The sequence below is a fragment of the Labeo rohita genome, chromosome 16 (genome assembly GCF_022985175.1).
Source record: "Labeo rohita strain BAU-BD-2019 chromosome 16, IGBB_LRoh.1.0, whole genome shotgun sequence".
NCBI classification, from domain to species: domain Eukaryota; kingdom Metazoa; phylum Chordata; class Actinopteri; order Cypriniformes; family Cyprinidae; genus Labeo; species Labeo rohita.
The window spans coordinates 12222290-12248923 of NC_066884.1; the positions used below are offsets into that span (position 1 = coordinate 12222290).

The 26634-nt window shown below is 33.2% G+C and overlaps 1 protein-coding gene across 14 annotated transcripts in view; it reads left to right on the forward strand.

Moving 5' to 3' along the window:
- Positions 1–26634, forward strand: part of ptprub (protein tyrosine phosphatase receptor type Ub) — a 288224-nt gene that overhangs the window by 74339 nt on the left and 187251 nt on the right. For all 14 annotated transcript variants that reach the window (XM_051132192.1, XM_051132194.1, XM_051132191.1 and 11 more), the window contains exon 2: positions 13651–13779. In XM_051132192.1, the coding sequence (XP_050988149.1) occupies positions 13651–13779 (129 nt within the window). The remainder of the gene's footprint in view (positions 1–13650; positions 13780–26634) is intronic.

Here is a 26634-nt window from a genome sequence, read left to right on the forward strand (position 1 = left end):
ATGTTCATGTCTTTTTTTCTTCAGTCAAAAACATCACATGTGATTTTTCCAGCGTGAGTATGTAATGCATGAAGTCACGCTAGTGCAAGACAAGCATTTGTGGCTAAAATTGACCAGTCCTTTCGCTACATAAGACCTTTAATCCTCGGCTGGTGTCGTGTAGGGCTCTTTGAAGCTGCGTTGAAACTGCAATTTGGAAAAAAACCCCATTGAAGTCTCTCTATGGAGAAAAAATCCCTGAATGTTTTCCTCAAAACCCTTAATTTCTTTGTAACTGAAGAAAGAAAGACATGAGCAACTCAGATGACATGGTGGTGAGTAAATTATCAGGAAACGTTTATTCTGGAAGTGAGCTAATCCTTTAACTACTTCTGTACGGAGCAATAGTGGCATTGAATTTCATCCATTTCTGCCTGACCACAAACTTTAGTTTTTTTTTTACCCTCTTTGTGCGTCATAACATTCACAAATCCCTTTTTTCATCAGCATGCTTGGTGTGTTGCATGCTCTAAGATGTTACCAGCTAAAGTCTGTTCTTGTTTCATAGGAGCGAGGCCTCAAGCGCTCATTTGATTGGCATCCCATCGACTGGAGCATCTACTAGACCGTTTTACAGCAGTTCTTCTCAATCCTGCTTCTGGCGGCCCTTAAGCACTGCACATTTTAGCGGCCTAACTAATCTGAAACGAAACATCCAGGTTGTGTAGAACCCCATAATGAGAAATTCAAATTATGAGGGAGAGATCCTAAAACGTGCAGTGTTGATGGGTTTGAGAAACACTGTTGAAAAGTATTCACCCCCTACTTTGAAATCTATATGTTTAACCTTGTTTTAAAAGAAAGCATCTTGGCAGAGCATTGGTATGCACAGCTTTCTGCACTACAGTGTTTTTAAATAATATATTGTCATTTATCAAAGTCGCTGCGCTCCTAGGTGGAGTGCAATATCAGAGACAAAAGATTAGCGTAGTAGGGGACAGGAAAGAATAAATACACTAGTCGCTGTATGACATGAGCGTAATTTCACACTAGTCCAGATACCCGTGGATGCCTATTAGAAAGAGCTGCTTTGAACGCAAAATGACTGTCACACTTGACAAATTAGCCTTTCTTTGCGAAGAAACTTCAAGTAAATTCAAGTACAGGTGCACTTGCAAGCTGAGAATGCAATAAAATGTTAGTAACCCCACTGATATGAAAATGGAACAAAACAGGCTTTTTGAAGAAGTCTATTAACCTCCAGACAGTCTATGAGCTATACTTCTGGCAAAGTTCTGAACTGGCAGTTCTTGCTCAGAATATTATGACTTGCAGCCGTTTCCTCTGACTGAGGAGTTCGGTAGGTCTCGATCCACAGCTATTGACCTGCAGCAGCTGTATTGACACAGGAAGTGCTGCAGGTGCAAGGATGAGCTCTGCCCAATCTGGGCTCCAGCCAGTGAGATCCCAATGCCGCATCTCCTTATTTAGTATTCTGAAGGCCGGTCCGTGCAGTTACTCTGTAAAGTCTGTGAATGCGCTTCCAGACAGACTTCTCATTTGGGATTAGTGATGACTGTCTCAAGAGTGTCTACTTCCACTCAGCCTCAGGTGTAAGGTTGTGAAACATCTTCTTTGAGCTGAGCAGATACATAACGGGAATCTGGAATTTTTCGGTTAAACTTTTTAGATGGTGACCTTAAAATCCGTGTCATTAAACGTTACAGTGGATGAGGTAATGAGGTAGTATGCCCCCGTTGCTTTCTGGTTAATTGAACTTAACTCTGTTTTTGCTACAGGCAAGCTGACGACTTCATACGTGTTTGTTGTATGAAGCACAACCAGTGTAGTCTGATTCTTATATTAGTGAATCTTTTAAGACAGTTCTTTTAGCAAGCCATAATCATAGAACACAACGGCATCAAATGGGCAAATAAATGAATCTTTTGAGATGATACTTTTTAATAAATTAAAAATCATAGATCACAACCAGTGGAGTTTAATTCACCAAAAAAAGAACTGTCTTAAACAGTTCATTAAACTCATATACCATGGCTATTGTATTCTGATTCCCTGAAGTTTTGTTTTGTTTTGTTTTTGTTGGTTCTTTTTAGTAAATTATCAATTATCATGCAGCGTGGACAGGTTTTGAAACACTGAATCAAGAACACAACATGTGACCATTGTACACCAATTCTTTAACAAATGACTCTCATGAGCTGGTTCTGTTCAGTGAATCAGAACTGTAGGCCAATTCTTTAACAAATGTCTCTCATGAACTGGTTCTGTTTAGTGAATCAAACCTGTAGACCAATTCTTAAACAATTGACTCTCATGAGCTGGTACTGTTCAATGAATCAGAATTCTTCAAACAATTCTTTAACAAATGACTCTTATAAGCTGGTTTTGTTCCGTGAATCAAAATTTTAGAAACAGTTCTTTAACAAATGACTTTCATGAGCTGGTTCTGTTTAGTGAATCCAAATTGTAGACCAATTCTTTAACAAATGTCTCTCATGAACTGGTTCTGTTTAGTGAATCAAACCTTTAGACCAGTTCTTTAACATGATTCTCATGAGCTGGTTCTGTTTAGTGAATCAAACCTGTAGACCAATTCTTAAACAAATGACTCTCATGATCTGGTTCTGTTCAATGAATCAAAATTCTTCGAACAATTCTTTAACAAATGACTTTCATGAGCTGGTTCTGTTCAGTTAATCAAAATTGTACATCAGTTCTTTAACAAATGAACAGAACCAGCTCATGAGAATCATTTGTTAAAGAATTATTTCTACAATTTTGATTCATTAACAGAATTGGCTCATGAAAGAAAATTGCTAGAGAACTGTTTTTTTACAATTCTGATTCACTGACTCTGAGGTGGTTCTGTTCAGTGAATCAAAATTGTAGAATCAATTCTTTACCAATTTCTCTCATGAACTGGTTCTGTGTAGCTAATCAAAACTGTAAAAACAATTCTTTAACAAATGAAACTCATGAGGTGGTTCTGTTCAGTGAATTAAAATTGTAGAAACAATTCTTTAACAAATGACTTTCATGAGCTGATTCTGTTCAGTGAATCAATGTTGTAAAAACAATTCTTTAACAAATGACTTTCATGAACTGGTTTTGTTTAGTAAATCAAATTTGCAGACCAATTTTTTTTAAACAAATGACTCACTGACTGGGTCTGTTTAGTGAATCAAAACTGTAGAAATAATTCTTTAACAAATGACTTTCATGAGCTGATTCTGTTCAGTATATCAAAATTGTAGAAACAGTTCTTTAACAGATGACTTTCATGAACTGGTTCCGTTTAGTGAATCAAATCTGTAGACCAATTTTTAACAAATGACTCGTTGACTGGTTCTGTTCAGTAAATCAAAGTTGTAGAAATAATTCTTTAACAAATGACTTTCATGAGCTGATTCTGTTCAGTATATCAAAATTGTAGAAACAATTATTTAACAAATGACTCTCATGAGCTGGTTTTGTTTAGTGAATTAACATTGTACACCAGTTCTTTAACAAATGACTCTCATGAGCTGGTTTTGTTTAGTGAATCAACATTGTACACCAATTCTTTAACAAATGACTCTCATGAGCTGGTTCGGTTCAGTGAATCAAAACATACAACATGACCAGTGATTCCTGAATGCATGACACTTATGAATTGGTTAAATTAATGAATAAAAGAATCAGTTCAGTAATTTTTTGTATGCTTTTTTCTGAACTTATTTTCATTATATTTCAGTTGGTTGCAAGGCAAAATTTGTAATTTGAGTTTTTCATAGTAAAAAAATGTTATATTACTTATATTTTATTATGTTATATTATATTGAGTTCAGCTTCAAATGACTCAAATTACAATTTTTTATAGTTTTAGTTAACAATAACAACTATAAGTATTTTTAATATATATTTGGGGCCAGTTATTGGATTGCATTGCTGCTCTCAAGTTTAGTGTAGTGTTGCGGCCAACCATGAGGTATGTCAGGATTCAGTGGATCAGCCATTTCGGTTGCTTGCACTTCGTGGCACTATGATAAGTCCCAATAAGACCATTGTATTTTTCCCAAAGTGCTAGACTACAGTAGCACATCCATCTTTTGCTCGTTGTTGCATGCATTGTGGAAAGAATCTGCGATACTTCCTCCACTCTGTATGGCTGCCACTGTGCGAGTTTGGACTCCCTCATTAAATCCAGGGCTAGGAAATGAAATGCATGCATTGTGAGTGCTAAAAAAGGATGAATGGCCTTGCAGTAGAGTGGCGAGAGACTTCCCTGCTCAACACAAACAGGGTTTGTCTTTGTCTTGATGCTTGGTTGGGGCTGTGCGCCAGGATGCTAATGAGGCTAGCGGAGGAGCTAGGCTGAGGCCCAGACAGCCGCGGAACATTCCAGCCACGTGCCGAAGCAGTGAGGGAATGTCTGATTAGCGCAGGAGCGGGTTTAAACGGCTGGCGAAGCTAAGAGCTAGTTCGTATGGAGTGGCGTCTTCTTTCGGTACTCACGAGATGTAAATCAAAGAGCTGGTGCTCTTTGAGGAGAGAGGCAAAGAAACTAATTAATTTCAAATCCCATAAATTACTTAGCATGGCTAAAAAGGAGTTAGCTCAGCAAGAGTATCATCATGTTTGGCTGTTAATGACAACAAATCATTTTCAGCTACAAAGAACAGTTATTAAGGTACTTTTTTAGGAAAATATAGGAAGCTCACCTTTTTCTACCACATATTAACAGTTTGGATTGCGTTAACCATTGGTGGCAGGTGACAAATGGCCGCAAACTAAATGTTACACAGTCACAGTGTGGATGCCTGCAGCAATGAATGTGTATAAAAAGATGTGGCTGATGTGCTAAACTGCATTTGGGATGCAGTCGTTTTGATTTTGGTTTACTGACTTCATTGCATCTGTTGAATTTTCATGTCATGCTCAAGTGTCACACAGCATTACACATGCATTGCTGTCAGGCGTTTGGTCTTTGTAACATAGTAGCTGCACGTGTTTTCTGGTAACATCTTTAAAACAAGAAAGGGAAAAAAAATATATATATATGGCCAATTGAATTTATTTTTCTTGTTTTAAGCATAAACCTATGGAAGCCAGTTTTCGCCACTGAATAAAATTTTTTTTATAAGAGTTTATAACACACAATTCAGACTTTTTTTTTAAGAATTGTGAGGTAAACTCGGAATTGCGAGTTATAAAGTCAGAATGGCAAGAATTGTTTATATCTTACAATTTACTTTTTTTCTCAGAATTATGAGTTTATATCTCACAATTGTGACAGTTTTTTCTGAGTTGTGAGTTTTTATCTTGTAATTGTGACATTAATTCTCAGAATTTAGTTTGTATCTCGCAATTGTGACTATTTCTCAGAATTGTGAGTTTCTATCTTACAATTGTGACCGTTTTTCTCAGAATTGAGTTTATATCTCGCAATTGTGACTTTTTTTTCTCAGAATTGTGAGTTTATATCTCACAACTGTGACTTTTTTTTTCAGAATTGTATTTATCTCACAATTGTGACTTTTTTTTCTCAGAATTGAGTTCATATCTCGCAATTGTGACTTTATTTCTCACAATTGTGAGTTTATATCTTGTACTCGTGACTTTATTTCTCAGAATTGAGTTTATATCTCACAATTGTGACACTTTTCTCAGAATTGTGAGTTTATATCTCTCAATTGTGACTTTATTTCTAAGAATTGTGAGTTTATATCTCACAGTTGTGACACTTTTCTCAGAAATGTGAGTTTTTATCTTGTAATTGTGACTTTATTTCTCAGAATTTAGTTTATATCTCGCAATTGTGACTTTATTTCTCAGAATTGTGTTTATATCTCACAATTGTGACTTTTTCTCAGAATTGCGAGTTTATATTTTGCAGTTGTGACTTTTTTTCTCAGAACTGAATTTATATCTCTTAATTGTGAGTTATGAAGTCAGAATTGTGAGATATAAACTTGCTATTCTGAGAACTGAGTCTTTTCCCCCCTCAGAATTAGACTTTATAACTTGCAATTGTGAGTTTATGTCTCATAATTCTGAGAAAAAAAGACAGAATTGCAAGAAAAAAAGTCAGAATTGCGAGATATAAACTCGGAATTGCGAGATACAAACTCGTATTTGTGAGAAATTGCAAGTTTTTATCTTACAATTCTGACTTTATTTCTAGCAAGTTTATATCTATCTATTTTTCACTTCAAGAATTTACTGCCAGTAGTGAAGGTAGGTCTCAAAGTGTTGCACAAGAACTCAATTTAAAGACGAGGTGGTGAAGGATGTCACAAACCTCAAGAGAACATGTCTGGAGAGAAGAATCTAATTTATAAAAAAATAAAACTCAGAAGGCAAGTTGAGGTTGAGATAGGATGCACATTTCAAAGTGGGACACACTTTAAATATCCCTTGGCAAGGTAGTGCTAACCTGGAAGCATTGTTAAACAAATTGCCACTCTGTAACATTACTGCTCTAGATAAATCTGAGACATTCCCCTGATCCTCTGACAACATCCTATTTGTCTTGTCCCTGCTCTTTTCTCAGTAGTAGAACCCCAGCAAGCTAGCAAGCAGATCCTTAAAACCTCTGAAGACACAACATTTTGCGTTTTGTGGTTGATTGGATCTGTACTGTTTTCAGCAGATCCATGGCGTCAGATTTAGTTCTTTGATCTGTATCATTGCTTCTGGGTTTCAGTTGACGTGTAGTTACATCTTTAGCGAAAAAAAAAGTTTTTGGTGCTCCCAAAGCAAAACATGATAATACTGTCTGTTTGATGCTAAAATAGGGAGATTTTTTTTTTTTCTCTCTGGCTTATTTCTGTAGCTTTAAAATGTTGTATTCCCTTTGTTGATCTATTTTGCAGTAAGGTAAGAGTATTCAATAAATGAGAAGTTACTATTAGTTTACTTACATTTACATCAATGACATCATGGTAAATATTAGGGATGGGTAAAAAAAAAAAAAATATTTCATGATTTTCACTCATATGCAACAATTACAAAAGGTACAAACGCTCTCTGATGTTTTGGAAGGAAGCACAATGCATTAAGTTAGTTAACTTATTTTGTCTTCTGGGAAACATGTGTCTTCTGTAGCTTCTAAAGGGCAGTACTAAATGAAAAAAAAAAAATACAATGTTTAGGCAAAATAAGAAAAATGTACATATCTTCATTCTGTTCAAAAGTTTTCACCCCCGGCTCCTAATGCATAGTTTTTTCTTCTGAAGCATCAGTGAGCGTTTGAACCTTCTGTAATAGTTGCATATGAGTCCCTCAGTGTGAAAAGATGGATCTCAAAATCGTACAGTCATTGTTTGAAAAGGTTAAAATACACAGTGTAATTTATGTGCACAAATTCATACTACTCACATTCACATTCATTCAAATTCACATTCGTACTACATATAACCTATTTTTAATAGTCATTTCTTGAACGATTAAGTAATTTTGAACTAATTTTTGAGTGAACATTTCAGTGACTCACACCTAGACAGTCACTTCCTGTATGAACCAGTATTGTTTCACTGGGTCACTCTTAAAGAGTTACTTGATTTGTTTCCGAGTTGATTCAGTGTTTAAAATGAATCAGATAACTGATTCTAAAGAGTTTCCTATGACCACTTTGTGCATAGTATTTAAAACATACATTTCTACACATACATTTAATTTCATAAAGTCAATTAATTAAGGCTTATCCTTCTGCTACAAGATATACCGTCACGCAATGAGCAACAGAACATTCTCTGTGTAATACCATCTGTTGAAAGTAAACTGGTTAAAAGCGTTTCTTTAAAAAAAAAAAAAGAAATTAATCTGAATCTCCATCCGCAGGTTTGAAGGTATTGATAGCCTGAATGCGTCAGGATTCATCTGTATGTCCTTAGAGGGCACAGACAAGCCAATTCTTCAAAATTTTAATGAAGGCTAATAACAGCCTAACTCTCCAAAGGGAACTTGTTCACATTAATAAACAAAACAAGCGGATGAGCCTGCACACACAAAAGCCTCAATGCTCGCTAGCCAAGGGGCTTTCAACCCTGGCAGTGGCACAAGCCTGATGTTTTCTCTGTGTTGTGTAGCTGTGCCAAATTATATTGTAATTACTTATTGGAGGCAGTCATGACGAGGCTGAGGCGAGGGGTTTAGGGGAGCAGCGAGGAGGACTTGATTGTTGTTGTTCAGTCATGATGGTAAATTGTTTGTGCTTGGCTTCAAGATGATGTGTACTGATGGAAATAAAAGCTGGGCGTTCCACGTTTCCCTCAGGATCTTCTGAGAATGTCTCAAATGTCTCTGGCTTTGGTAGGAGTGGAGTAATTGCCTAAATAAGGTCTCAGTTTGTCAGCTTTGGTATCTTTTCCCGCTCCTACAGAAACAGATCCCTGTGCTGAGCTGTTAGCGAATGGTGTAAATGAAACCTACTGGGACAGAAGCTCTGGGAAGATTTTCGCCTTCTTTTGTTCTCTCAGATATACTGGCTCACATGAGTAATAGGGATTGTATTTTACTTGTTCTGATTCAGATTCCACTCAACAGTTATGTGATTCTGATTCTTGAAGTATCCCATTAATGTTTCTTTTGGAGTTTTTGTAGTGAAATGCCGCTAATTAGACTTAAAGAGCAGGTCATATGGGATATTATCTCTCAAAAGAAAGAGTCGACTCTGAATTGCCTTAACGAGTCGTTATATTTTCGAGTCTTCAGCCTGTTACCGATATATGTCACTAGGTAACACATTAGCATAATCCCCGCCTGCTGCGAAATATGAACAGTTTGACCTGCCCACACACTTTTGCTAGTTAGTGGTGTTGCCAAGTCCGTGGTTTTGGAAAGGGCTACCTTGGGTTGTTTTTTATGTCCGCGGATTAAAGCGACCTCAAAAATGTGATATTTAGCCCCCGGAATGCAAATTTGACCAGGGGAACCCTGCCAAAACACATATAGTTACCCCCCGGAATGTGTTTTTGTACCGGAGAACCGCCTCCAAAGGCTAGTTTTGAGTGGCAGTTAGGTGGGTTTTGTTGTGAAAACCTGGCAACCCTGCTAGTCAGTGTGTTTACATCATGTCGAGAAGATGCTGAGTACTTGTTTTTGTTTTCATTGTCGAAAGATGATGATGTGAAGAATCAGTGGTTCAGATTGATTTTTTTCCACTATACCACAGCAATACAATTTGAACGTTTTGTTGTGTTCGTCATTTTACCAACTTCTCTAATCTTGGCTTTTATCTTCGTTGGCTTCTAATCTTCTTTTCTTGGTAGCCAGAGTTGCCAGGTTTCCACAACAAAACCTGCCCAACTGCTACGCAAAACTTGCCCTAGACTAGCACAATTGCTTTCGAAGAGGTGCCCTGTTAAAAATCACGTTCCGGGGAGTAAAATACATGTTTTTTGTCAGGGTTCCCCTGGTAAATTCACATTCCAGGGGCTAAATATGACATTATTATGGTTGCTTCAAAACATCAAAAACAACCGTGGACTTGGCAACACAGATGGTAGCACTCGCTAACTTGCTTGAGTACTCTGCTCTGTACCAATCACAACAGGCTTGGCCAGCTGACCAATCAGAGCAGAGTAGGCTTACAGAAGGGAGGGGTTTACAGACCTTACGCTCAGAACTGATCGAAAGAATCATTTTGAAATATTGAGAAATGACTCGTAAAAATGTATATTCTGAGAAAATTACATAGTTTTTTGACATCGCATTTAAACCTATTGTACAGGACTCTTAATACAATATTAGGACACTTTAAAATACCATATGACCTGTTCTTTAACTATATGTTAAACAATATTTATGCTATTTTTTGGTTCAGTATGTGCATTTGTGCATTAATATAGAATTACACATCAGTTGTGAATATAATTTCACAATATTTATAATTTATTACTCTTTCGAATCTTGTCTTAAAGAGATAAATGAAAATTTCCCCATGATTCATTCACCTTCAAGACATCCTAGGTGTACATGACTTTCTTCTTTCAGATGAATACAATTGGAGTTATATTAAGAAATGTCCTGGCTCTTCCAAGCTTTATAATGGCACTGAATGGGTGTTGAGATTTTGATGTCCAATAAAGTGCATCCATCCATTATAAAAAAGTACCACAGTGCGTACGACAGTTAGCGGAAGCTAGAGATTACAGTTTATAATGTTTTAAATATGGATATTTTTCTTGCATTAAATGCATCGATTCGCTTCAGAAGGTCTTTATTAACCCCCTGGAGCTGTGTGGAGCACTTTTTATGATGGATGGATGTGCTTTATTGGACTTAAAAAAAAAAAAAAAAAATCAACAGCCATTCACTGCCATTATAAAACTTGGAAGGGCCAGGTCATTTTTTTAATATACCTCAGATTGTATTTGTCCGAATGAAGAAACAAAGAACAGAGAACTCTGTGTTGGCTACAATGAAATAGATACTGAAACAAAGTGAAACATTGTCTATTATGCAAACACAGATGCTTGTGAAATGAAAAATGCAAGTGACCAATTTGCTGTACTAGCCAGATGTAAAGCTATCCTCATTTGTCCATTGTGAGGGCAGCCCCAGAGGTGGCAGTAATGAGGCAGTCAGCTATGAGGGTCACCTTGATGTCATAGTTATTGTCAAAGCCATTGCCAGCGTGGTTTCTCTCCCCTCTGCCCCGTCTGCTTTGAGTTGGCTCGAGTCAGCAGCACGTGACTGGGATTTGTGGACTGCCCACCGCTGCCCGCTCTTTCTCACCCTACACGGCTAATGTGAGGGACCACAGCAGATGTGGCGAGGTGCGCAGACGGTGGCACATTAAGCCGCTGCCCTGAGGTCGCGAATGTGCTGCGTATTAAATGTAATGTGGAACTGAAATTAGTTGCAGGCTGGGAAGTTTAAGAAGTCCCTGGTGGATTAGAATAATAGTTTGGAATAGTTACAGAAAGATTAAAGTATTAGTTGACCCTGTGTTCAAGGCCTAACAGGAAGCTTGTGAACTTTCATGAACTGTTGTGAACATTTTTTGAAATGAGACTTGTGTAGGAAATTATATGGGTTTCTCAATCACAGGTGATTCTTAAGAGCAGAGTGGGCATTGGCCAATGTACAATTTATGAGACATGGGTAATATATTTATAATATATGAAATAATTTAGTAATAATAATAATAATAATAATAATAATGATAATAATAATAATAATAATAATAGTATGTCTGCTTTGCTAATTACTATGGCAACATCTACTGATATCATTTGTAAGCTTGTCAATATTATTTGAAAGCATTAGTATTTATTATTTATTATTATCATTAGTAGTAGTAATATTATGCAAATTATATAAAAATTATTTTAATTTTAATAAATTTAATGTTAATTTAATTTAAATATAATATAATGTATATTATAATTATACATTATTCTAAATTATAAATAAATAAAAAGTACAAAAACTAATTTAGAATACCTTTAAAAAATGTTTAAATTTAACATTGACAAGGCTGATGGTAGATTTAGTAGGTATTCATTATTATTATTATTATTATTATTATTATTATTGTTACTATTATTATTGTTACTATTATTACATGTCTGTTAATAATAATTGCAACAACTGATAGCATTTTTTACATTGTTCAATATTATTTAAAAATATAAATATTTAAAAAATGTATAAATATATGAATTATTATTATTATTATTATTATTATTATTATTATTATGTGTCCATTAATAATAATTGCAGCTACTAATTGTATCATTTTTAAGTTTGTCAATATTATTTAATTAATATTAGTATAAATATTTTTTTAATAATAATTATTATTATTATTATTAGTAGCAGTAGTAGTAGTAGTAGTAGTAAAAGTAATGTAATGTAAATTATATTTAAAAAAATTATAAATAAAAAGTACGAAGTAAAAACTAACTTAGAATACCTTTGTAAAAAAACATTTAATTTATAATGACAAGGCTGATGGTAGATTTTGCAACTATTCATTATTATTATTAGTAGTAGTAGTAGTAGTAGTAGTAGTATTAGTATTAGTATGTGTCTGTTAATAATAATCGCAACAACTAATGACAACATTTTTACATTGTTCAATATTATTTAAAAATATAAATATTTTTTAAAAAGATATATATTTATTATTATTATTATTATTACTAGTAGTAGTAGTATTATGCAAATTATATAAAAAAATAAATAAAAGTACAAAATAAAAACTAATTTAGAATACCTTTATAAAATAATGTTTAGTAATAATTTATACTGATAAGGCTGATTTAGATTTTGCAATTGTTCATAATTATTATTATTATTATTATTATTATTATTAGAAGTAGTAGTACTAGTAGAAGTAGTAGTATTATGTAAATTTACATTTGAAAAATAATAAAAAGTACAAAGTAAAAACTAATTTAGAATACCTTTATAAAAATATTACTTTATATTGACAAGGCTGATGGTAGATTTTGCAACTTCATTATTAATAATAATTAATAATAATAATAATAATAATATGTGTCTGATAATAATAACTGCAACAACTAATAATAGCTTTTTATGCTGGTCAGTATTATTTAAAAATGTAAATATTTTTAAAAATATATAAATATCATTATTTGTTATTATTATTATAATGTGTCTATTAATGATATCATTTTTAAGTTTTAATATTATTTAAAAGTATAAATATTTATTATAATTATTATTGGTAGTAGTAGTAGTAGTAGTAGTAGTAATATTATGTAAATTATATTTAAAAAAGTAATGCATACAAAGTAAAAACTAACTTAGAATACCTTTATAAAAAATGTTTTATTTATATTGACAAGGCTGATGGTAGATTTTGCAACTATTCATTATTATGATTATTATTACTATATAATTTTTTAACTTTGTCAATATTATCGTCAGTATCATTATCAGTAAGTTATTTAATAAAATACAAATTGTACGTACTATGTAAATAAGTAAATCCTTTTACTAAAATAATATTTAATAATAAATAATACTGACAAGGCTGGCAGGATATTTGCAACTATTAAGCAGGCAGATGGTTATCTTCGACAGTTTAATTGGTTGCCTCTGATAAATCGGTCTATCACAGTGTTTGTGTTGTAAATTTTTTCAGTCAGTATTGATGATTGATCGTTAGAGGTGATGGAAATGTCTGTGTCCTTGGAGATGTTGTGTGAGAGAGCGCTGTGTGTTGAACGAAGGCATGATTGCTTTGGCGAATGGCTGTCTGGCTAAAGAGCCGGTGTTGGAAATATGTGGGTGTGCAGTCTGGCACCTCTCACTCTGCACAAACACAAATCAGATCACAGGGGCTCGCATGATGAAACAGAGCCCCAAATAACACACGGCTGCCTAATTAGGCTGACAGGCCAGGGGGTCCTAGTACGTCTGCCTGCAGCCACATTAACCTCCCCGGAGGATAGGGGAGTCGTATTGTAATGCACATTTTAGTGTCAACAAATTGCGGATCAAATGTTGTCCAAATGAAATGTTATTGCCCCGGAGGCTTTTAAATATACGGCCAGACGCTCTTAATAATTCATGCTCAGAGACTTGTCAGGTTAAGTAGGAAGCTCGTATCCCAAGCCGTTTAAGGTTTTTAATGAGAGGAAGTCGTGGAGTTGCATCAAGACCGATAACGTGTTTTGCTTCTCTCGGCAGCGGGCTGCACGTTTGATGAGGACTCCGACCCCAGCCTGTGCGAGTTTAGCCAAGGGGAGGAGGATGACTTTGATTGGCAGCTGTTCCGCGCTCATGCCTCGCCACACTCCACCTCTGATCTCCTGCGCGGTAAGTCTGCCCGGCATTGCCCATTCTTATTCTGCCAGTTTATTTCACACTGTGTCGCAAACCGTTTCACACCGCGGACCCGTCCATCTCGGATGGCCTCCTACTGGCCTCATCAGAGTGACAGCTAGAAGGACGGCCCACATCGCAGCATGCTGTTTATTTTTTTCTTGTTTTATTGGTAGTTTTGTTAAAAATTTGGGACAGAGTTTTTATTTGGAAAAAGTTGGAAAAGTGTAAGATGTGTTGAAATCAGCTCATGTGTTTGTATTTCAGCAAAATCTACAGACATTATTTAATATCCCATTGTTATTATTATTTATTATTATTAAAAAATAAAGTAAAATGTAAAACAATTACACAATCAACAGGTCTTTTTTTTCTATTTTAATTTTTTGCTTTGGTACTATGTGCAATAAATTTGAACATTTTCAAAACTCAAAAAAACAGCTTTTAAAAAATGCATTTTTTAATGCTTATTTTCAACACAAAATCACAAAGAAAATAAAACAAAATAAAAAATATAATAAATAAAATAAAAAAGGTACAACAAAAAAGGTTTTAAATATTATGTTTACTTATTGTTTAAAAGTGAAATGAAAAATTGTCAAAATTATTATACTATTTATTGAATAAATGAGGCATTTATGTTATTGTGTTGTTTATTTCAGCATTTAATATTCTACATGCATTATCATCATATTATTTACAATATTAATTTGTTAGTATTCTTAATAATTTTTATTATAATATTTATTTAATTTTTTTAAAAAACTGTGAACACTTTGCCAATTAATATTGCAACATTTATCTGCCTTGTCAATATAATTATATTTGTTAAATAAATTAGGCATTTATGTTATTGAAATTATAATTACTATCAATAATAATATATATCAATAATAATTTATATTATTATTATTATTATTATTATTCATTTTTATTATATGTATAATATTTTATTGTATTAATGTATTTTATTTATTAAAATTCATTTTATAAAAAAATATATATGATCATTTTTAAAATAACATATTATTATTATTATTATTATTATTATTATTATTATTATTATTATAAGTTTTTGTTCTAATAATTTATTGTATTAAAATGTGTTCTATTTTATTATTGTTGTTGTTATTGTTATTATTATTATTATTATTATTATTAATAATAATAATAACTGTGCACACTTTGCCAATTAATATTACAACATCTATCAGCCTTGTCAATATTATTATATTTGTTAAATAAATGAGGCATTTATGTTATTAAAATTATTAAAATAAAAGTATTAAAATGTTATTTCAATATTTAATATTCTATATGTATTATTATCATATTATTATCAATAATAATTTATTATATTATTATTATTCATTTTCATTGTTTTATTTTAATAAAATGTATTTTATTTATTAAAATGTATTCATTTAATTAAAAAAATATATATAATAGGTTTTTTTTAAATCACACATTATTATTACATACTAACTGTGCACACTTTGCCAATTAATTTTGTAACATCTTTTGACAGCCTTGTCAATATTATTATTCTTAGAATAAATGAGGCATATTAAAAATGAAAATATTAAAATGTTATTTCTGTATGTATTATTATTTTATTATTAATTATAATAAATATTATTATTATTATTATTATTTAAAAAAAATTATAACAATAGTAAAACCTGTCGATTTTGGATGCCTTCCTTCTGGCAGCTGGATTGACAGTCTGCGTCACAACATGCATTTTTTTGTTGTGTTATTTGTAGTTATATACAAATTTGGAGAACATTTCATATGTAAAATGTGTTGATATCCTCAAATCAGGAGGTACGGGAACATGTAGCCAATATTCCTATTTTGTCGATGGCACGGATGCAATCACTACGTATGGTCACATGCAAATCAGTGTTGTCCAGTCAAAACAAGCAGGCGCAATAAGAAAGGCAAAGACTCTGATCTATAAGCGTGCATCAGCAGGTCACGTCTCCCGATGTCTTATTCTGTCCGTGTCAAGCGACGAAACAGAAGTGATTAGGAGTTTGGCCCCGCCTGAAACGAATCAATCTCGACAATCAATGAGTTCTTTGAAATGTAGCCCATCCCGAACGGGAAGTGTCAGAGCGATGTGCACGGCCTGCTGGGAAGGGGCTTTTATTGAGAGCCATTGTTGAAACTAGATCAAAACAAGCAGAGGGAGGCAAGAAGGTGCAGAACTAGTAATTGGATTAGGCGGGCACCGGTGCTAAGTCAGTAAAAGAGACAGATGGATCGCAAGGACTTCGATGCGAGGACAGATAGGATGCCGATGACACAATGAAACAGATAAAAACTTGGTAAGGTTCTCAGCGATGAAGTGAAAAACAGGGGACCTGGATAGAGAGGCTTGTGAAAAGCATATCTCACGGGGAATGTGAGCCAAGCACTATAATCTACACTAGTTTGAATGGAAGGTCAAAGACTACCAGAGGAATAGGAATTTACAGAGACTGGCCTTAATCTTCACGAGTACACGTCCACAAATGTAGCAGTAAGATAATAATATTGTGTAATATAAAAAATATAATATCATATAAAATAAATCATATAATTTTTCTAAATATTATATAATATAAAATATTTTTTTCATTTCCTTTGGTACTATTTTCTTAATAAAGTGGTACATTTTCAGAACATTTTAAAAAATAAAATCAAGAGATAATAAAATAATGCTTAATTGTCACGCATAATTACAAAGTACCTTTTTCTCTTCATCTACTGTAATCAAAACGAAGTTCAAGATTGAGATTTTTTCATGAAAATAAAAAATATTATACCTTTTTTTTATATTATACAAGTTTTTTTTAGTTTTATTTTAATTTAATATATATATATATATATATATATATATATATTATGTTTATGAAAATAAAAAGTAGTGTTTATTTTTTTTAAATATCATTTTTATGTATTTTTTGTATTTCTCTGTAATATATTCATATAATAGAATTCAATGATACACTCTTCTAGAATTTCTATATATAATTCTAGTTTATAATTTATATATATATATATATAATATGATATAATGTTAGATATATAATATATGTTATTTTTTTATTAATTAAAGTCTATATATATATATATATATATATATATATATATAGAAAGATCATAATTATTATATGAAAGTGAAATTAATGTAAAAATAGTCTAATTTTTTATTACTTTTCTGTTTATATATATATATATATATATATATATATATAAAATATTGTACTTTTATTATATGTATGTTTTTAAATATTATTTGTATTTTTTATATTTCTATAATAGTATACAATAATATATTAATTATTCTATGTATATAATAGTATTTAATTATATTTTCTTTTAGAATTATTTATTTATATATATATATATATATATATATATATATATATATATATATATATAATTAATAATTACAATATATATAATAATTACACAACATTTGTTTGATATTACCTGTTGTGATTTCTACATCCAGTACTTCTAAAGTACTCAAAGGTAATTTGATTCTAATTAGCTGAATTTTTCAGTGATTAAATCAAATGTTCTCATTACCCTTAACAATAATCTTCTGAATTGAGAATTGTTGTGTGAAAGGAACGTTCTATGCTAATGGAGGCACAGTAGCAAGTTTTAAATGAATAGAACAAATCGGTTTGAGGTTTTGAACTAAAATCGTAGTACTTTTTAAATAGTGAGAATAGTACCAAAGCCATTAAGGCAAAACTATGATCAAGTTGTGTTAAATATATGAATGAGTCATTAAGACAGTGATGGAATCCTCCACAGTACATCATAATCAACATTCTAATCATATGCAGACCCAAGACACCTCACCCGCAGTCATAGGCGCTGTGCAGTAATTAATACATTTCCCTCTGGGTTTAATTAAAGCGGACTGTCTGTCGCGTGACATTCACTCTTCTCTGAGGGCAGCAGATGAGTCTAGGCATGCAAAGTTTAAGTAGGTGAGAATGATGTCACACCTTGAAAACACAGCAGGAAGTGTTTGACGGTGTGAACGTAAACAGACACTGACATCGCACGTTCACCCTGCGGTGGGAGTTTACCATGTATTTTTAAATGGAGAACCCCACACAGACATTTTAACCGGCAGATTTTGATCGCCTTGGATTTGGGAAACTAGGTCACTGCCATGGCACTGAGTGGCGAAATGGATCCTTTCATGTTGTCTCTGTCTCCGTATGCAAACATTGTGCTCTGCTAAACAAGGCCCAGTTGTATTTTCTCAGTTCTTTACGTTGCAGCGATCCTGTCATGGCGCCCTTCTTAATTCAGAGCACGGCGCTGATTTAACTTTTGCTTAGAAGATAAGACTATTTACAAGGGGACGGGTGTAAGTCCGGTCCCTGTGTGAGGATAAAGCGGTAAAGTTATGCAGTGATAACCCGTATCTCTCTGTCAGGAGACAAATTCAGATTTTATAGCTGAGGAAGTGGTTTAGGAGAGGTGCAGAGGGGTTTTGGATGCGTACAGGGAACAAAATTACATTTGCACATAACATTTTTGTGACAGGTGGGAGTGACACAAAAATATGAAAAAAATATGAATGCAAAAAAAAAAAAAAAAAATATATATATATATATATATATATATATATATATATATATATATATATATATATATATATATATATAAAATGCATATATATATATATATAGATAGATAGATAGATAGATAGATAGATAGATTTGTTTTTCATAATATTTAAAATGTTAAAATTTACTTTTAATAATTGTACATTTTAAATATAATACAATGTTATTTTAGTTTTGCCAAATAACATGTCCTAATAACCAAATATGGATGCTATTTATAATTGTTAAAATTATTATAATTTATCATTTAAATATTTAATCAGTTTAACAGGAGAATAAAATCAATTGTTGTCAACAATAGAAAAAAAAACAGCATATTTTATATTGTTGGCAACAATCGATTACAGTTTAATATTGTATAGATTTTATTTAATTTTATTTATTTATTTGTGTATTTATTTATTTATTTTTGTCAAAAACATGTTCTATTACCCCACGAAGGGATAATATTTATAAACATTATAGTTATTTTAACAAAAAAAATGTGTTATTGTGTTATTAAATCACAAATGCTGCAATTTAAATAAATATATAAATAAAATAATATAATTGACTCTTGTCAACAAAAAGCTTTGAAGTTTTCCTTGTGGAAATTAATAATAATAATAATAATAATAATAATAATAACAAAAGCCCTATGGTTTATTGTATAATGTGAAAATTAAGAAACTAAGACAGCTGTGCTGTAAAAAAAAATATTTTTCTTTTTTTTATTTTACAGTTAAATATTCAATGTTAAAATAATAAAAATAGCAGTTATTCTTCTTTTTTTTTTTTTAGTCAAATTGATATATAATTATAAACCACAATAATAATAGCAGTTCTTCTTCTTTTTTTTTTCTCTAGTCATATTGATATATAATCATAAAACCTGTTTTTTCCCCTACTTGTAAAATCGCACTTAAAATCTGAGGTGCAATTTTTATCCAAATAATAAATAAAATAAAATACATTTAAATTAAATTAAAAAATAAAAACATAAAACTGAATGAATAAATAAATAAATAAATACTTGCATACATACATGAATGAATGAATGATTGAACACAGTTAGATTTCATTCCCTGAATCATGTAGGCTTACTCACAACTGTCACAGTACTTTGAAATTGTGGTTTTGTTTCTCATATTTCACGTATGTTGCTTAATTGCTTTAAATAAGAGTCTGCGAAATGCATAAATGTACATATATGTTTGCAAATTGAGTCCTGGAATCGTGGAAACCCTAGATAAACTTATGATGGTACATTTTCCACTCAGGGAAAAGTTCTCAGATGACGCCTTTCATAGACTATATCGGTATGTCGTTGATTTGATTCAATTTTTTTACTCACCAAGCCGTTTGGCAAGTATTTATTCTAGAGAGGAAAAATAGAGTAGAGACCCATACTTTTAAGGTCAAGCGGTTAACAGTCATTTGCAAGGAGGTTATTTCTTATCGTTAGTAAGAAGTAGTCACACTGCAGTCTACATCTTTATCCATGCGAAATGGCTGGTGGTGTGTTGTGATGTGTGAGGTGAGACCTGCGCTCTACATTTTTGGATCCAGCGGATGGGTTAGAAATAGCAAGACCCTTCGGTCAACGCGGGAGGCAGAGAAACCTGCAGCACTTCAGATAACCTAATTGGTCCTTTCTCATCTTAAGCCAGACCTCTGGGTCCGACAGAGATCTGCTGTAATCTCCTCACTGGAAGGAGGTTCCCACAGATATTAGCGCTAAAGCCAGGCAATTCTCTGGGCATGTTGTATCTTATTACGTCCCTCTTTAGTCAGAGAGGCACCGAGGCTCACGGCGCTGATCAGAGACCTGTAGGTCTTTATTACCAGCCGCCCTTCACCTTTCTCAAACAGCAGGCTCGTGTCCCATCTGCACATTATCCACACTCTGATGCCCAGGCCTTATTCATCACTGATATGAGAGACCACAGGGGCCCCTGACAGAGGAAGTTGGTGGGGAGACACATCTGGTGGAGTTGTAGGGTCATTATCAGACCTGGCTGGCTTCCCTCAATGATCTAATAAAGTTTCCTGAAGCCCAGAGCTGCCTGCCTCCATCCACCGTCTCTCAATCACCGACTCCTGCTCCGGGACTCTCAAAACTGCCTCTCGACACATACGGATGGAATGGAGTTTGTGGTGCGCTGCAATTATTTTGAATTAGGCGGCGTGTTTATGTTTGGACTTGTTTATGAGCAGGTCTGTTTTGGAGGGATGTCTTGAAGCTAGAGTTTATTAAATGATTAGTTCACTTCCAGATAAAAAAAAAAACCCTGAGAATTTGCTCACCACTAAGTTATCCAAGATGTTCATGTCTTTCTTTCTTTAGTCGAAAAGAAATTAAGGTTTTCGAGGATTTTTCTCCATAGTGGACTGCAATGGTGGCCAACGGTTTGAAGGTGCAGCTATAAAGGGCTCTACACGATCCCAGTCAAGGAAAAACGGTCTCATCTAGCAAAATTTATAAAAATGACCCTGTTCAAAAGTTTACATACACTTGATTCTTAGTCTTTTGTTGTTACCTGGATGATCCACAGATGTGTTGTTGTTTAGTGATAGTTCATTTCCCACAAATTCTTTGTTTTTTCAGCATTTTTGTTTTTTGGTATTTGAATCCTTTCTAACATTGACTGTGATTTTGAGATCCATCTTTTCACACTGAGAACAACTGAGGGACTCATATGCAACTATTACAGAAGCTTCAAACGCTCAATGATGCTCCAAAAGGACACACAATGCATTAAGAGCCGGGGGGTGAAAACTTTTTGAATTTAAATATCAGGGTAAATTTAACTGATCTTTTGATCTTTGTCTTTTTGGGAAACATGTCTTCTTTAGCTTCCTAAGGGCAGTACTAAATGAAAAAGAAATATGATATTTAGGTAAAATAAGAAAAATGTACACATCTTCATTGTGTTCAAAAGTTTTCACGCCCCGGCTCTTAATGCATCGTGTTTCCTTTTGAGGAATCAGTAAGCATTTGAATAGTTGTAATAGTTGCATATGAGTCCCTCAGTTGTCCTCAAGGTGAAAAGATGGATCTCAAAATCATACAGTCATTGTTGGAAAGGGTTCAAATACACAAAAATGCTGAAAAAACAAAGAATTTGTGTAGGCTTCTGGAATATTATTACATATAGTTGTATATGAATACTAAATTTACTAATATACTAAATTTAATCCTGTGATAGCAAAGCTGAAATTTCAGCATCATTACTCCAGTCATCAGTGTCACATGATCCTTCAAAAATTATTTTAATATGCTGATTTGGTGCTCAAGAAATATTTCCTACACTGTAAAAAGTTTTTACCGGTTTCAACTTAAAAACTTAAGTTTAGCAGCTGCCTTAAAATTGTAAGTTAAGTCAACTTAAAAGTACAAGTCATTTAAACCTATTTTACTGTAGTGAGTTGAAATTACTTTAGGTTGATTTAACTTAAAATTTTAAGGCAGCTGCTGAACTTAAGTTTTTAAGTTGAAACTGGAGAACATTTTTACAGTGTACTATTCTAAATATTGAAAACAGTTGTGCTGCTTAATATTTTTCTGGAGACCGTGATACTTTTCCAGGATTGTGTAATGAATAGGATGTTCAAAAAAACATTTACTTGAAATAGAAGTATTTTGTAACAATATACACTGCCCTCCAAAAGTTCGGAAACACCCCTGGCAAAGTGTGGTTTTGGACGATATCAGCATAAATCCTTATCATTTTTTGGTGCAAATATATTAAAGTAACTTGACATTGTCATTGAAGACCAGCAATAATAATTTTCATTTTGATTACAAAATAATGGCAATATATACATGTCAAAGTCAGACATGCCCCTTTGCCAGCTGTGATGCCTGGTTACTGGTTTAAAGTTGGCCCAGGTTTTTAAATTTTTTTTGGGTCAGTACATCTTAATAGCTTCAACAATTGATTGCCAATTAAGTTTAGAATGCAATTAATTTAGGCCCAGATTATGCAGATCTGTAATCAAAAATGTAAGTTTTTTCTATGTATAAACTGTTTATGTAACAAAATATGTTTTCGTAGTTTGTGTTGTTCCTTATCAGTGCAAAATTATCACAAATTAAAAAAGGTTCATGCCAATATTGTCCAAAACCCCACTTTTCTAGTGTGTTTCCAAACTTTTGGAGGGCAGTGTAAATTGTCATTTACTTTTGATTAATTTGCAAACCCATACTTGATAAATAATCATTATTATTTAAATAAATAAATAAAACCTTACCATTCCAAAATGTTTGAATGATAGTTTATACCTCAGTGTCAGTGAGATATAAAAAAATCCCTCAAATATTTATTCAGTACTCTCTGAAAAGTACATTTGTCCTGAAATTTCATTTTCAGAACCCTTTAGTTTTTGTGCAGAAAGAAAGCATGAAAGTATTTGGCAGGTCTGCAGGTGTGTATATATATATAGGCACCATCTCATCTGAAATCAAACTCACCCGTAGCACTCAACTCAGTGCACAGAATTGATTAATCATGCCTCTCTCGTGTTCAATTTTTCAGAAACTCTTGGATTAATACAATGATCCTCCGCTTCTCTTTGAACTTTCATCTGATCTGAGAAGTGTCTCTCTTTTATAAGTGTCTCAACCCAGAGTCTCAAGTTATACGTTTAGCACCTCGTAATGGAATCGGCTCTTGACAAAGGTCCCAAACAAAAACCCCTCCATCCATATGATTGAAATTCCATCATCAAAGTGCACATGAGATCAAAGCTTGATGAGTATGGTAGTAAAATAGATATGGGACTCATATTGCTGTATTAGATGGCCGAAAGCTGACTGAATAGAAATTCATTGAAATACTGGCTGAAGTGTCCTGCCGAAACTCACAAAACACTTTTCAGTATTCAGAAATATGTAAATTTATTTATTTTTGTATATTTATATAAATTTGTGCACATTGGCCATCACTAAAATGTTTATAGACATTTTAACTTAAAATACCTCTGAGCATGCAAATTATTTTAACACTTTACCACCTTTCCATTATTGCAAATTATTTTTTGTGTCTAGCTAAAGCACAGCGGTGGAAACGGATGCTGTATTTGAAGGATGACTGGTCTGATGATTTTTATTTCTGAGCTGTTGATTTACTTATATATTTATTTTAAAGAAAAGGTGAATTATAAACATGTGTTCATCATGCTTGTCCTGTGAGCGATTTGGTGAGGCGGAGTTAAAATTATGCGTGTGTAAATTTTCAGACACACCACTGGGATGGAAGGTGAAATGGGGAAATGAATTGCTGTGTAAATCTAACAGGGCAGACTAAATCCAATTGTAATAGCAGGCAGATAGCATAAACCACAAAGCCAGGCTCGGACCGCTACTCATTCACAAGAGTTCATATTTACAATCAAAGACAATAAATAAATAGCAAGATGGATTGTGTAACACGGGGATAAAATAAAGGCATTTTCACATCCAATGAAAGGCAGAGATGCTATTTATTTAGGAGGAGCTCATGTCAAATGAGGTGACATTAAGAATTTAAAGATCCCCTGTGAGAAGCTCATAAAATTAAATGTCTGCATTTTAGATCCACCCCCTGTAAAAATGGGTGGGTTTATACTCCAAATTCAGTTTATTACATATTTATGGGATGTCGGAAAGTATAGTACCAATTTCCTTAGTGTTTACGAGGTTGTACATGCTTATTTTACGCTGCTTAATCTATAGCTGCACAATTACCTGTGTAGTAACTTCACAATTAAGTTGTAAATTTTCCTTAATGAGTAGTATTTGTCTGCAGTGCTTGAGACAGAACTACAATTTCCAGCATGCACTGTAGCATGAATACGTTTTTGCAAACTACCATTGTGTATTGTGTTATTAGCAGTGCACAGTTCTTTGTCTAGCTTTAAATATGTGGTTGTTTAGTGTGTTGAATCTGAAGGATCCTGCAGCCCAGATCAAATACTATTTTTCTTTTTTATGTCATCTTTATATTCTGCAGAGAACTCAGTTGTTTGGTTCCCAAGATTGTTGATAGTCAGGCTAATATTAAATGAATCAAAGCGCCAGCAACTTTCCCCGCTGTGATACATGTTGTTTGTGTCTTACTTGTTTTTGCAACTGAGGTGAATATTTACTCCTAATGTAAGACAAAACCGCACAGCGTGGATCCGTTATCTTAGAAATAGCGGATGTGACTCTGGACATCTGAGCAGATTCGTTTACAGATGCAGGACAGCTTTGCATAGACCGCAAAACCAACTTGGAGGTAGGCTTGACCGATTTTTTAAAAATAAAAATACATTGTTGAAACTATATACATTACTATTTTTGTGGGGTTTTTTTGAAGGAAATTAATACTTTTATTCAGCAAAGATGCATTAAAATGATCAAAAGTAAAGACATTTCGGATTTCTGTTTTTGCTGCTGAAAATTAAGCTTTGCCATCACAAGAATTAATTACATTTTAAAATATATTAAAATAGAAAACAGTTATTTAACTTTTTTTAATAGGGTGGACCAGCTGTCAATCAGAACGGCTCCACCGCTGTTAAGTATGGAAAGATCTTGTAAAGTCTGGAAGCACAATAGCATGACATGATTTATATATTAAAGCATTTAGTCTGAGGGCCTCTTCGTCCTCAAGCAACCATTAAAATGTAATTTAGATAATCACAATATAACAAATTATCTGTAATTTGTCCAATTAGAACAGTATAAAGCAAAAAAAGAATCTAGCAAGCTGTTTTATCTGCCTCAGCATGTTAAAATATAAATTCAGAGCTAGCGTTTAGTGAATAAACATTGTTAATGATGCTTAGCTGTGTTTACTTACTATGAATGAGGGCACCCATTGTTCGTTAGTCAAATAAGGTCACAGTCTTATAAACAGGATTTGTTGCTGCTGGGATTGCAAACCAGTGTGTTATGTGTTAATATTTTGAAATAGATTTTATTTCATTCAGTTTTCACTTTAATTTCTGTTTTTCTGTTCTGTGTATTTGGCATTTTAATTATTGTTTTTCTATTTAGCTAAATATGACTTTAACCATTAAAGGGGTCATCAGATGCAAAATTCATTTTTACATGTTGTTTGACAATAAATGTGTTTCAGCCACCCTGTAATAATACAAATCCACTTAGTGTTTTTTTTTTTTTTTTTTTAAATCTCTATAAATAATATCCCCTTTTTCAAATCAGGCCATTCTCTGATTCTTGGCTGTGTGCTGTAAGTCTGTTGTTGAATGTAATAATGAACATAGCATTGTCATTTACTCCCGACAACTAAGCCGCTGAAGACGCAGTGGATTACTTTCGCTTTTGAAGGGAATGCGCCTCCCGATCTACATGAATGTGTCTATGTTCATGCAAATCATTCTTGTATAAGGGTTTTTTTTTACGCCTTTCTTATTAATGTGCTAGTTAGCAAGTTTTGCGGCTAAATGTGGCTAAGGTAAACAGAATGGCTCGTCAGCCCACAGAAGAGAGGGGCGGGGTGAGCAGAGCTCATTAGCATTTTAAGAGACATGCAACAAAACAGGTTGCTGTGTGCAGAGCTGATTTTGGCAAGGTAAAAAGGGTGTTGTTTTACACTACCACTGAGACATTTTAAAAAAGAGGTCCACTTCCAGAACAACAATTTACAGATAATGTACTCACCCCCTTGTCATCCAAGATGTTCATGTTTTTCTTTCTTCAGTCGTAAAGAAATTGTTTTTTGAGAAAAACATTTCAGGATTTTTCTCCATATAATGGACTGATATGGTGCCCTGAGTTTAAACTTCCAAAATGCAGTTTAAATGTGGCTTCAAACGATCCCAGCCAAGGAAGAAGGTTCATGTCTAGTGAAACGATCGGTTAATTTCATAAAAATAATACAATTTATATATTTTTTAATGTCAAATGCTCATCTTGTCTTGCTCTCCCTGAACTCTGTGTATTCTGGCTCAAGACAGTTAGGGTATGTCAAAAAAAGCTGATCGTATTTTCTCCCTCAACTTCATCGTCCTATATCGCTGTTTTACCTTTTTTGATCCTCTTTTGATCTTCTTTGCATGTTCACTTTGCAAAAACTGGGTCAGAACTTCTGCAGCAATGTAGGATGATTTTGAAATTATTTTTGAAGATGAGGGAGAAAATAAGATTGGGGTTTTTTGACATATCCTAACTGTCTTGAGCCAGAATACACAGAGTTCAGGGAGAGCAAGACAAGATGAGCATTTGAGATTTAAA